The sequence below is a fragment of the Littorina saxatilis genome, linkage group LG1, assembly GCF_037325665.1.
Source record: "Littorina saxatilis isolate snail1 linkage group LG1, US_GU_Lsax_2.0, whole genome shotgun sequence".
Lineage (NCBI taxonomy): Eukaryota > Metazoa > Mollusca > Gastropoda > Littorinimorpha > Littorinidae > Littorina > Littorina saxatilis.
The window spans coordinates 36,774,760-36,787,295 of NC_090245.1; the positions used below are offsets into that span (position 1 = coordinate 36,774,760).

Sequence of the window (12,536 nt, forward strand, 5' to 3'; positions counted from 1 at the left end):
ATGTTTTTGGAATCAGCAAATGATGGAAAATAAGATAAACGTAAATTTGGATCGTTTTATAAATTTTTATTTTTTTTTACAATTTTCAGATTTTTAATGACCAAAGTCATTAATTAATTTTTAAGCCACCAAGCTGAAATGCAATACCGAAGTCCGGGCTTCGTCGAAGATTACTTGACCAAAATTTCAACCAATTTGGTTGAAAAATGAGGGCGTGACAGTGCCGCCTCAACTTTCACGAAAAGCCGGATATGACGTCATCAAAGACATTTATCAAAAAAATGAAAAAAACGTTCGGGGATTTCATACCCAGGAACTCTCATGTCAAATTTCATAAAGATCGGTCCAGTAGTTTAGTCTGAATCGCTCTACACACACACACACACAGACAGACAGACACACACACACACGCACATACACCACGACCCTCGTTTCGATTCCCCCTCGATGTTAAAATATTTAGTCAAAACTTGACTAAATATAAAAATGAATACATGACAAGCATGAAGTGAAAGGCAGCGACAACAGTATTAGGCAAACCCCATAGAAATTCCAGTCATGGAAAATATAACTCACTTTAAACTAAATAACTTGAATAAAGAGACATTGGACTGGCAATATAACTCTGTTTTGATACATCTGAAGTATTTTCACAACCCCATTTGCATTTAAGAATGGCGTCAAAGAAAAACGACGGTCAGCATCAAGAAAAAGAACCAAGTGAACGCAAATATGTAACACCCTTCACAACTCCACCCGAATCACCGGTACCAGGTACTGACCAAGAACAGAGGCCAAACTTCCCACCGCTGCCGTCCCCAGATGAACAATCGACTGTGGCCATCGGAAGGGATGAGTTATCAAGCGGACAAAGTCTTCCACGCTCGACATCCTCAGATAATTTGACTGTGGACATCGAAAGTGATGACATTTACAATATCACATTACGGTTACCGCCAGAGACATCCTCTCAAAATGTATCTGTGGCAATTAAAAGTGATGCGTTGTCAAGCGGGCAAACCCTTCCACCACCAACATCCTCGGCCAATATAAGTGATGAGTTTTCGAGCGGGCAAAATCTTACACCACCAACATCCCCTGAACATTTGTCTGTGGCCATCAATAGTGATGAGACTTCAAGGGGGCAAAGTCTTCCATCATCGACAACCCCTGAACATTTGTCTGTGGCCATCGTAAGTGATGAGGTATCTAGCGGGCAAAGTCTTCCACCACCGACATCCCCTGAACATTTGTCTGTGGCCATCAATAGTGATGAGACTTCAAGGGGGCAAAGTCTTCCATCATCGACAACCCCTGAACATTTGTCTGTGGCCATCGTAAGTGATGAGGTATCTAGCGGGCAAAGTCTTCCACCACCGACATCCCCTGAACATTTGTCGATAGCTATCGGAAGTGATGAGGTGTCTAGCGGGCAAAGTCTTCCACCACCGACATCCCCTGAACATTTGTCTGTGGTCATCAAAAGTGATGAGGTATCAAGCGAGCAAAATCTTCCACCACCGACAACCCCTGAACATTTGTCTGCAGCCATCAGAAGTGATGAGGTATCAAGCGGGCAGAGTCTGCAACGTGAGTCTGTGGAAACAGCTGCATCACCTTCACTTCATGGTCAGCCTAATTCCAAAAATACGGATCATAGAACAGTAGCATTTGCCCCGGGAAAAATTGCAACTCCTGCAGAAAAACCAAGCAGCGAACGATGCAAATCTCAAGACACTGAACGAAGAGGACACAACAGGTGGAAAGTACAGGTAAAGAAGAAGTCTTCACCTGGCAATGGTGATGATTCAACAACAGGGACAAGCAGCGGTGAGTCAACCGGCAAGCGTTCATGGAGAAATAATCTTCCCTCTCTGAGAGATACATCTGAATACAGCAGCGCGGATGATACATCTACGAGTACCAGCTCCGGATCATGCTTGGATAGGTTCATGGCTAAACAGTCCAGCAGCTCAGATTCTGTTGTCAGTGTGTCTCTTGGTCGGTATGTCAATGCTGTCACTCTGCACTCATCATCACTTGACGATGGAATTCAAGTCCAGTCTCTGCTTGTTCTGCCAATTGGTAAGCTTATCAGCTTCTACCGCAGAGGGGGGGGGGGGGGATAAGGGGTTCTGAGAAGTACGGAGCAAAAGATTGGATGAGTTGAGAGAGAGTGAGAGAGAGAGGTGCTATTTTTTGAGTTTGAGAGTGAGAGAGAAATATGTCTGGCAAACTGTGTGTGTGTGTGCCTTATCTAAAGAATAAACCCGAAGGGAATCATTCTATTCATATAATTATGCAAGTGGAAGCAGCGGATTTTCATTTTGAGTAACGAATTCTTTCCAGGAGCAGCCAGTTTTGATGACATGACAATTCAAGAGCTTCTGCAAAAATTGTCCACAATTTCCGAGGATGATCCACAACATGCGGCATTCCGACGAACCTTACTGACAAGGACTTTGCCTCGAGCAGGAAAAAAACAAGACCTTCGGAGTGTGGCCATATGCCTGGAGAATCCTGACCATCTAATACGCAGTCGAGCAGCACAACACTTGGAACGGATACTGATGGGTGAAATGTATGTCCTACTCATGGGGAAAGAAATAGGCAGTCATCCACACACACAACAAACACGGGCAAAACACACACACACACACACACACACACACACACACACACACACACACACACACACACACACACACACACACACACACACACACACACACACACACAGAGTTTTTTTCTCGGCTGATTGATTATCTGCGTAGAGTACAATAAAAGCATGTAAAATACTTCACAGCGTAACATGAAGGATGCGACATGGATTAGAATAAACAAACACACACACACACACACACACACACACACACACACACACACACACACGCACAGATACATCTATGTATCTGTATATGTATCTGTTCATGCATCTATCTATTTAATTATCTATTCATCCATCTATCTATCTTTCTGAAGTCGTACGTGCAGCACATAACTTTAAACGGATGCTCAGGAATAATATATACAAAAAAACAAAGGAAACATTTGTTTTGTTATCTAATTCATAAAACGATCTACTTCAGCAACTTTAACTTAACTTGTTTACTTCTCCTTCTCTAATCAAGCCAGTGTTCTCTGCTCGAAAGATTCACATGTACTTGAATATATCTATATTCAGTTATGTTTCCAATTCCACTTTCTTTATTGCAGACTTACCAACATGTCATCAACCGTCATCTTCTTTGAAGTCATGAAAAGCACTTGGTCAGCAGTTCACAGAAGCAGGCATGGAGATGAAGACATGATTTGCCAGCATTGCAGTATACTCATACTGAGTGCCTGTGCCATGCTTTGCCTTCGTGACATCTCAGGAACCTCTATTTCGGAAGACATTGAAAGCAAAATATGTTCAGAGATGAACACCTTTATCAAAAGTTGTAAGCATTCGATACTTGAGTAGTTGTTAACGCCATGCTTGCCTGTATTGTCTGCCTTGTGGAAATTCAGTTTATAGAGAAATGCCGTTAAACACTATTACATTAGATACTGTGAGTCTCTGCAGAGCTCTGAACATAATACAATTTAATAAAAACAATGATTTATTGAAATGACTTTTTGTTGGTGTATTCAATTACTTTTGAAGCAAAAATGTGTTGCTGGCATTTTTTCATTACTTTCTTTACCAATTACTGGAAAATCAGGGTTGCTTTCTTCCAGTGGAAAGTTAGAACCAAAAAGAGTTGTACGTTCTACCCATGTGTGTGCGTTTAGGTGTAATTAGCAGCCTGCACATTTTGCACAATTATGACTGGAGGATCCAGTGCTACCGGCCCAATAGTTTTAGATTCTGACGGAGGATCGAGCTCCTCCAGTATGAAAATATGTTGTTTTTCGTTCTTTGTCAGCTCGATCATGCACCAGTTTGTTTTCTTTCAAAGTGATAACAAAAGAAACTCACATAATGTTTTACGTACAATATACATGGCATTTCTGATATACATTGCCTTTGGAAATTATTATTCTTTTTGTATGCTAATGAAACTCTTTTTTTTATTGGTAAACCAGGTGATCAGGATAAAAGTGGCAGATCTTACCGGCTTCTGAAAGGAACACACGCTTTCTTCCAAGCTCTGCCTGATTCCATCACATCTCGTGCGACGTATCATGAGGCGGACTGGGAACGCGCACTGAACTCTGGTTCTGACAAACAGAAGGCGAGAGAGAAGAAGCTACAGAGAGCCAACTTTGCTCAGCTAATCCTGGTGATCTTTTCTCTTTCACGAGAGGTAAGTGTGTATCTTTCCGTGAAAATAGACTAGAATGTGGAAAAGGTAGATGCAGTAAACGGGTCAGCTTTAAACATTCAGCATGTCGTAGACTGTCACAAAATGAAAGATATATCCGTGAATTCTGCTCAAAGAGAGATCAGAAATGTCATGTTCATCAGAAGACTATTCTTTCTCTTGCTGTATTGGCGTCTGCTTTTTAGGTGTAAAGAGCAGTATCTTACAAAAAGCTATTTCGTTTGTCATTCGTTCATGATTATAGGCTTGCCTTGCTTGCCTGTACAACTTTGTAATGAATACAAAATGTTGTGTTCCCGTTTGCAGAGGGCTGAGTGATTTGGCAGACAGGTTTAAAATTGGTTTCCATTGTAGTATCAAAATCAACAAAGAGCAGAAGGAAGGCTTTGATATATATGCATTACGTTCATGTTGTAACGCTTATCTACCAATCACTTTAAATTAAGAATATGAAGGATTGAAAGGATGCCTGCAAGTGCATTAGATTAGACACAAAACCCGCAAATGCTGGGTTTCATATTGAGAAATTGTCAGTTACACAGAAACAAGATGTTTTTGTGTATTCCTAAACAAGATAAACAAACACAATATATCAAACACTCGTGGCTAAAATCTCAGTTCAACGGGTTATATAAAATGTGGTCAGCTGGAATTGCAAACAGATGTTTTTAAATGTTAACTTAACTATGATCAGTAACGACAAAATAGATGTTACGGGGATGAAATACGATTGTACTGAAAGAGACAATATTATTATACCAGGTTTGTTGATCATGGTTGATCTAGAACAGGCGTTCGACAGCGTACTCTTGCGCTAATAATGAATGGTGTTGGTTTTCTATAATTTTGGAAATGACATCAAACAAGAATAAGGCTTTCATAATGATACAAAGTACTGTGTTACAGTAAACGGTCAGTATTCTTTCTTGTTTATATATAGATATAGGCGTCCGACAAGCAGACAGCATCTCTTGTTCTTTGTATTTGATATGCACTCATTCTTTTTTGTCGCTCATGTTACTTAGTAACACATTAATAAAAGGATTGAAATTAAACAAAGAGGGCGTGATATTAACTGAAATTGCTGATAGTGCCACTTCTGTATTTGGATGTTAGCAAATCTACTGAATAGCTCAGTTTGTAGAGCACTGGACTTGTGATCGAAAGGTCGCTGGTTCGAATCCGGGCCGGGATGGACACGGGTCAACTTTATGTGCAGACCCAGAGACGGAAGCCATGTCCCACCCCCGTGTCATCACAATGGCACGTAAAAGACCTTGGTCATTCTGCCATAAGTGCAGGTGGCTGAATACACCTAAACACGCAGACACCTGGGTAGCGCGACTCCGTTGCTGCTAGCTTTCCACTGGGAGGAAGCGACCCGAATTTCCCAGCGATGGGACAGTAAAGTAATGAAAATGAAAAATGAAAATGAAATGAATATATAAAGACCTTACAGTGAGTTTCTGAAGTTCTACATTTTCTCGTTTGAATATTCAAAACTTAACTTTGCAGAACAACTGATTTTGTTTGCATTTATGTACAATGTTAATATATATTTTGTTAGGCATTTCATTTATCTGTTTGCAAATGGCAACATATGTAGGAGTAAGTTAGAGGAAAATTGCATCATTGGAAATATGTTTGTAGAACTTAAGGTAAAGGTTTGCTGTGGATTTCACCACTGGCAGTATTCAACAATTCCTGAAGATATGGTCCTCCCATGACGATTTACGATAACAGAGCTCCTATTTTTAATACTATTATTTCTTATTATATTCTCACCTGTTTGCCAACAACTTTTTGTGCAAGTGTCATTTGCTCTTTTTGCATTGCGGGTTGTTTTAGTCCGTTTGTCTGTTGGTATGCTTAGTTTAAAAAAAATTCTATTAAATATAACTAGTGCCTAGAAAGGTTTTTAATGGTAAAGTACTTCCAAAAAAAGGAGGGATTACTTACAGAATCGTTTCCTTATGATAATGGTCAACTGTACTTTGACATTTGATAACAACAAAAAAAGGACAAGAATTAATTAAGTTCAGCGTATAGCGTCTGTGCTTCATCAGCAAGAAAATATGACTTGATTAAACTTCAAGGCTATAGTAACTTGTTAATTTATAGTCAGGATCCTAGCATGCAGTCAAGGTGCAGATGTGAGTTGTGTGCAGTATGTAAGCTGTCAACCCACTGTCTTCACAACAATGTAATCAATTAGTTTAAACTCGTTTCCATTTTACAGATGATGCGGATTGCAAAAGATGCTCAGGTTGATAATATCATCGAGGAGATACAGAGAGTGCTGAGAGTCTGTGCAAAGAAGCGATTGGACGATGAGCAAAGGGCTACTTTTGACTTCTGTCTTGTACGCTGTTTAGTCATCGTGATAAACACCTGCTTCAAAGAAGGTTGAAGATCTTGTCTCCATACGTGTCTGTCTGTTAATCTGTCTGTCTGACTTCAGATTTCTTATTAAATAAAGAGTTTTTGGTCTATTTGTCTGTTTCTCTGTCTCATGCTTGCCAGAAAAAACGTTAAATGAAAGTTGCAAAACGGAATTAAATCAGTGTTCCCCATTTAAATCCATTATCAGTAGTGCAGGATGAACCAATAACTGAGAACTTAAAAAGATTCCACAAAATTCCACATGGATGCAATTAGATATTTCAGTTTAAAAGTTGACTGTGCACACGAAAGTGATTTAATGCAAGCACATGATAGTAAGCAGCAAATAATGCTAATAATACTTGCATAATATGCAAGTAATATTTATCTGTGTAATATTTACTTACAGACAGACAGAAAACGTACAAGTCAGCAGGAAAACTAGCCAGTCTATTGTCTACCGTGGTGAAGAACGCAAACACCAAACACCAGGCGATGCTAGTTCACGAAATACGCCTTCTGCCTTTCCACCCGTCGAGGCAAGTCAAGAAAGAGATGAAGGGCCTGGTGAAACTGTTTTCTCTACAAATGACTGACTTGGCCTTGTCCTATGCTGAGGCATCCCTTGAGATTGCTTGCCTGAGGCCACAGAGATCAGGAACAGTGGACACAGGATCACAGGATCGGAAACAGCAAGAGTGTATGTGGCAAGAAGAAGCTTGGCGTGGAACGGATTCTTGCTTGCTCCAGGGAGCCATGTGCGTGCCCACACGAAAATGTCTGGCCTCTGCTTCCGCCGAGGGATGCACCAAACATGGCTTACCGCGTGAAACCAGCCACCAGCATCTGCAGCACCTGGCGCTGTTGTTGGAGCTTGGAAAGCACGAACACTTCCTTCAGCTCATGGCTTTTCAGCTCCGTCCACAGCCCTGCTTCTACATTACAGAAAACGTGAAGGATCGACGTCTCATCTCTTTGCTGATTGATAAACGCACGCACCAGCACTGGATGAACACGATCATTCTTTTGCAAGCAGCTTTGCAAATTGTAAAGGCGTTAGTCTTTCTTGCGCAGAAAGGTATTGCTCTCCGGGACGTGACAACCTACAACATGATCTATGTCATCAGGGAGGATAAACATGGCAGGGTCAAAGAGATCCAGATCAAGCTTGCGCATCTGGGGCTAGCTGATGCCTACATGGACTGCAGTTCTGATGCATACGAGAACAGAGAGATTCGAACACGTAAGTACCTTGGATTGTTCTTTATCAAACATCCGATTAATGAGATGGATCTTGAAAGTTAATGCTTGCAACTGAACTATATGTATACATTGCATTTTCTTTTGCAAAAAATCACAAGCAACAGTGGGCGTGAATGAGTTGCGTTTCTTTTGCCGCCTATACAACAGACAAAGTCTGTGTTTGATATTTATTGGTAACTCAAAATAAGCCCCGATTTTCTGCAGAAAGAGACCCTGGTCCAATACCAGTTCGCTGGACATCTTGGGAGGCATTGTTCGAAGGCCGCTTTTCTTCTGCCTCCATGGTGTATGCCTTTGGTTACGTGCTGTATGAGCTCTTTACGCATGGCTGTCAACCGTTCACAGAGATGAGTGGACGGACCACTGTTGACATTCTGCAATTGGTCAGTGTGCTCTCTCTGTTTCTTATTCCCTTTTTTCAGAGTTGTTGTTTAGCACAAATTATGAGAAGTAACTAGTATAGCAATGGTCATTGGCAATATGCAACACATAGAGATGATGTTGGCGTTTTAAACATTAACATCCACATTCTGTAGAGTAAAATAACACGAACTCATTGTAAGGTTAAAGGCAAAGGGCCTTTTCAAAGTGCGCGGTTAAGTTCTATACAGGGCAGCTCCGATTGTTTTGAAATCGTAATATGGTCACTCTAAATTGAAGTGTTCCACTTCTAAACACGTTTTTTGTAAGCAGTTTTGAACGCAGTGTGACGGTCAATGAATGTTGATGCTTGCTGACTTAGTGGTCCGGTATTGGCTTTTCCATGCACGGGGTTTCAACATTCACACACTCAAACACACATTTCTACACACTCAGTCACACACACACAAGCATACGGGATGGTGAAAACAGTCCCTCGAACAAGACACGAGGCACAAAACGAAGGTACATTTTAGAAATGTCACTGTTGAATCAAATCATCAATCATCATAACATATCACAAACAATCGACTTCCCATACTGAAGCCGAAGAAGAACACAGTCCGGCAATACACACACTACACTTCCATCAGTGAAAATTCTTGTTCACTAACACAAGTCTTCGGCACTGACATGTCCTCGGAATCACATACGAAAGTCAGTCCTGGAAGATATGGTATTGTCCGAAGTTGCTGAAGCACTCATTTCTGTCTTCTGACACAAGTTCACAACAGCTATATATGTTCTGTCTTCGCCGCGGGCATTAAATAAAACCTCACTCATTTCTCATTCATTCAGACATAAAACAAACACATCGGCACCCTAGTCTCTCTGACGTCACAGCACTCTGGCAAGGTCAGTCTCGACCACTGCACACAGGGGTGACAGCATTCGACCACTCGTACCTTACAAGCGTCCCTTAGTGAAAACAAAGTACTGATGATACCTTTGCAAATAGGTCAGTCGGCTCTTCCCGCCAGACTATTTCAAAAAGGGTTTAGAGAAAAATGAGACTGATGATGCTATGATTTCACGATCGCTCATATGTACTGTAATCATGCAGACAAAAACTACTATATTGTCCCTGGACAGTGACATTGTACATAACTCTACTACAAGAGGTAGTACATGGTAAACATTAAACACCAGTGTTCACATGCTACCGTTTACTTCTACTCCATCACAATGTCTTCAAAACTGGTTACTGAAAGTGTGTTGAAAAATGGAATACTTAAAAAACAGTGACAGTGTTGGTAACCTACGAATCACTGTCTACTTTCCCATCCGTCATGGAGATTTTGGCGTTGCGTGATCTTGATGATCATAACCTTGCAATTCTTTTCAGGGTTAAAAGAGAAAGTTCGAGTGAGACGGCCAAAAGACAGTTTTGTACATAATGTCAAACAATATTGAAAAGCTACTATTTTCTTTTAAATATACAACTTCTGACTTAGATAAATGTTATTTTCTTGCAGTTTTTTCGTCAGTCTCTCAGCGTGCGCGTTTTCCAGTGGCCTTGCCTGCCTGACGGTGTGTACAAACTTATAAGATGGTGCACAGAAATCCAGCACCATGACAGACCTGACATCGACCGTCTACAACAAGAAATCGCCGAATTACTGCAAGGAGAGAAAAACGACTGTACTCAAAGTATATACATATAGTTTTCATCGATATCGCAAAGTCCTCTTTGCCTCTGTGTCTCTATCACTATGAATGCATTGGTTTATTATTTGTGTAATGATGCCTTCTATCGTGCGTAAAGGATCAGTTTACACCACATCATATGTCCAGGTTTTTATGTGGGATGAGAAGATCCCACTACTTGAACCCTTCTAGGCGGACAAGTAGTGTAGTGGTATGGACATCGGCCTCCAATGTGGAACGTTTTGGGTTCGAATCTCGGCTGCGCCTGGTGGGTTAAGAGTGGAGATTGTTTCGATCTCCCATGTCAACTTATGGGCAGAACTGCTAAAACCGTATCCCTTCTTTGTATGTACACGTAGCACAAGACCAAGTACCCACGGAAACAATTGTAATCCATGTTAGAGTTCACTTGGTTAGGCTATATATAGAAACATGAGAAAAAAACATGCATCCCACTTGAAATGTGTAATGAACCATTTCTGTTTTGCTTATAAAATAAAAACCTTACGCTTGTTATTTTGTTCACATTTGATTATGGCGTCGAGTGTAAGTTTATCAAACTGCATTTTTCAGGACAGCAACAAGACAACATAATCAAAGGGCTGCATGGCAAGGGGGAGGGCTATCCACCGATTAGCCCAGAACAGTGGAACAGAAAACACGTTCCTGAGCAGGTATGTGCCTTTCAAAGGGCAACAGAAAATTAATTTGTGTTCAACATCTGCAGTATTAATGAAATCAGCGAAAACACCAGTATTGTGTTTGAGTGTGTCAATAAAGCAAGAGCACGGACACACACACACACACACACACACACACACACACACACACACACACACACACACACACACACACACGCACACGCACACACACAGAGCCAATCTTAACTTCGCACCATCGGATTCCGATGTCGGCAATGCCACGTTGACTTTGTGTGAAATAGTATTTACTCAGTATGCAATACACTCGAATGGTGTAAAATGTTAATGTAAAAGAGCATTTTCAATTGATTTCTTTTAAAAGTCAACTACTGGGACGGTTACTGTGATCATGTTAATTTGGGTACGGTTGTCCCAGTCTTTAAAATGACACTCCTTACTTCGTAGACAATCTTTCAAACCACCATGGTATTTACATGGGATAAGAGCATCATCTTGGTTGGACAAAGCACAAACAACTACAAGCCGGGCGCTTTCTGTGACTTGTATTTGTGTACTGAATTGATTTAGTACGTTACATCTGTATCATTCCACACAGTTATCCCATGTAAACAACAACAAAAATCATTGCGAGATTTTTGAAAATGGATCCAGTAGGGTACACAGGAAAAGTTGTTTTTGCTTTTTTAAGTAAACTTCGCGTTACGATCTGCATCTGCATTACTGATTGTACTTCTGACTACTATGTGTGTGTGTGTGTGTGTGTGTGTGTGTGTGTGTGTGTGTGTGTGTGTGTGTGTGTGTGTGTGTGTATGTATGTGTGTGTGTGTGTGTGTGTGTGTGTGTGTGTGTGTGTGTGTGTGTGTGTGCTTTTTGTATCAGGGTGTCCCAGTTATAGTGCATCAACTGAATGCAGGTAAGTGCATTTTACATCTCGACGTAATGCTTATTTTTTCAATTTTCAGAAAGAGTTTGATTTACTTGATCATTCTATAATGTTTAAATAATAATTGCACTTTGATACAACAACAAAAAGAAGACTCGGCCTGTAACAATTTTGCGTCCTATCTTGGCTATCTGTCACAGACGGTCCCTAAAATAGCAAGAATTAGTCCATTGCATTGAGAAATCAAGGTATGCCTCAAGGGTTTGCACATGCAGGGTATCCTCCATTTTGTATCTACATTATAGGTTTACATTATCCTATTACCCAAACAAAATAAAGATTTATCTTATGTTATGTTATCTTATTTCATCTTATTATCTTATCTTATGTGCATCTTACTTTTTTAAATGTTATTATGATAATAGATCCTCTGATTTTACTTGTTTCAGATCCACAGGGATACAAAAATCTTCGTCAGTCCAGCTGGGCGATGTCAACATCTGTACTTGCCACTGACGCAGAACTTGTCCCCAACGACCCTATCAGGATCGTCCCTGACAATCAGGCGAGTCTTCATATACATACGTTGCCTCACGTTTATACCTGTCACCATCACGCAATTAAACCACTGCCGATCTCTCCGTGTTATTAAGTCAGAGGACAGCATCCTTCCACTTGGACACACACCAACAATGAACACCCTTGCAGATATTTGTATGCGGAGTTTACAGACTTTACTGAATAGTGTTCGAGGGAGAGAGAGAGAGAGTTATTTTGTTTTCATAAAAAAAGAAAACCAATTTTGTTACAGGATCGACCCACGATTGTACAAGAACATCTGACCAGAAACTTCGTACGCAGCGTTTTGCCAGGTGTGGAGAGCAGCCGACATTCGCTGTCAGGAGTTGCAGAGTGGATTACGGAGCCAGTTACCATTTTGTCTGAAAATAATGTTCACGTATGTATAAG

The 12,536-nt window shown here is 40.7% G+C and overlaps 1 protein-coding gene across 1 annotated transcript; it reads left to right on the forward strand.

Moving 5' to 3' along the window:
• Window positions 1–674: 674 nt before the first annotated feature.
• Window positions 675–12,219, forward strand: LOC138973494 (uncharacterized). Its single transcript, XM_070346238.1, has 11 exons — window positions 675–2,085; window positions 2,350–2,581; window positions 3,217–3,443; window positions 4,072–4,292; window positions 6,550–6,715; window positions 7,102–7,935; window positions 8,160–8,338; window positions 9,851–10,025; window positions 10,596–10,696; window positions 11,564–11,597; window positions 12,017–12,219. Exons 1-11 carry the CDS (start codon window positions 675–677, stop codon window positions 12,217–12,219), a joined length of 3,783 nt encoding a protein of 1,260 aa, XP_070202339.1.
• The last annotated feature ends 317 nt before the right edge of the window (window positions 12,220–12,536 follow it).

What these genes read in the sequence shown, in the direction of transcription:
- LOC138973494 (XM_070346238.1), top strand. Translation starts at nt 675, where the DNA reads ATGGCGTCAAAGAAAAACGACGGTCAGCATCAAGAAAAAGAACCAAGT. An exon ending in AAACACCTGCTTCAAAGAAG is followed by an intron (nt 6,716 to 7,101) that starts GTTGAAGATCTT and finishes ATTTACTTACAG; the next exon opens with ACAGACAGAAAACGTACAAG. An exon ending in GAAAAACGACTGTACTCAAA is followed by an intron (nt 10,026 to 10,595) that starts GTATATACATAT and finishes TGCATTTTTCAG; the next exon opens with GACAGCAACAAGACAACATA.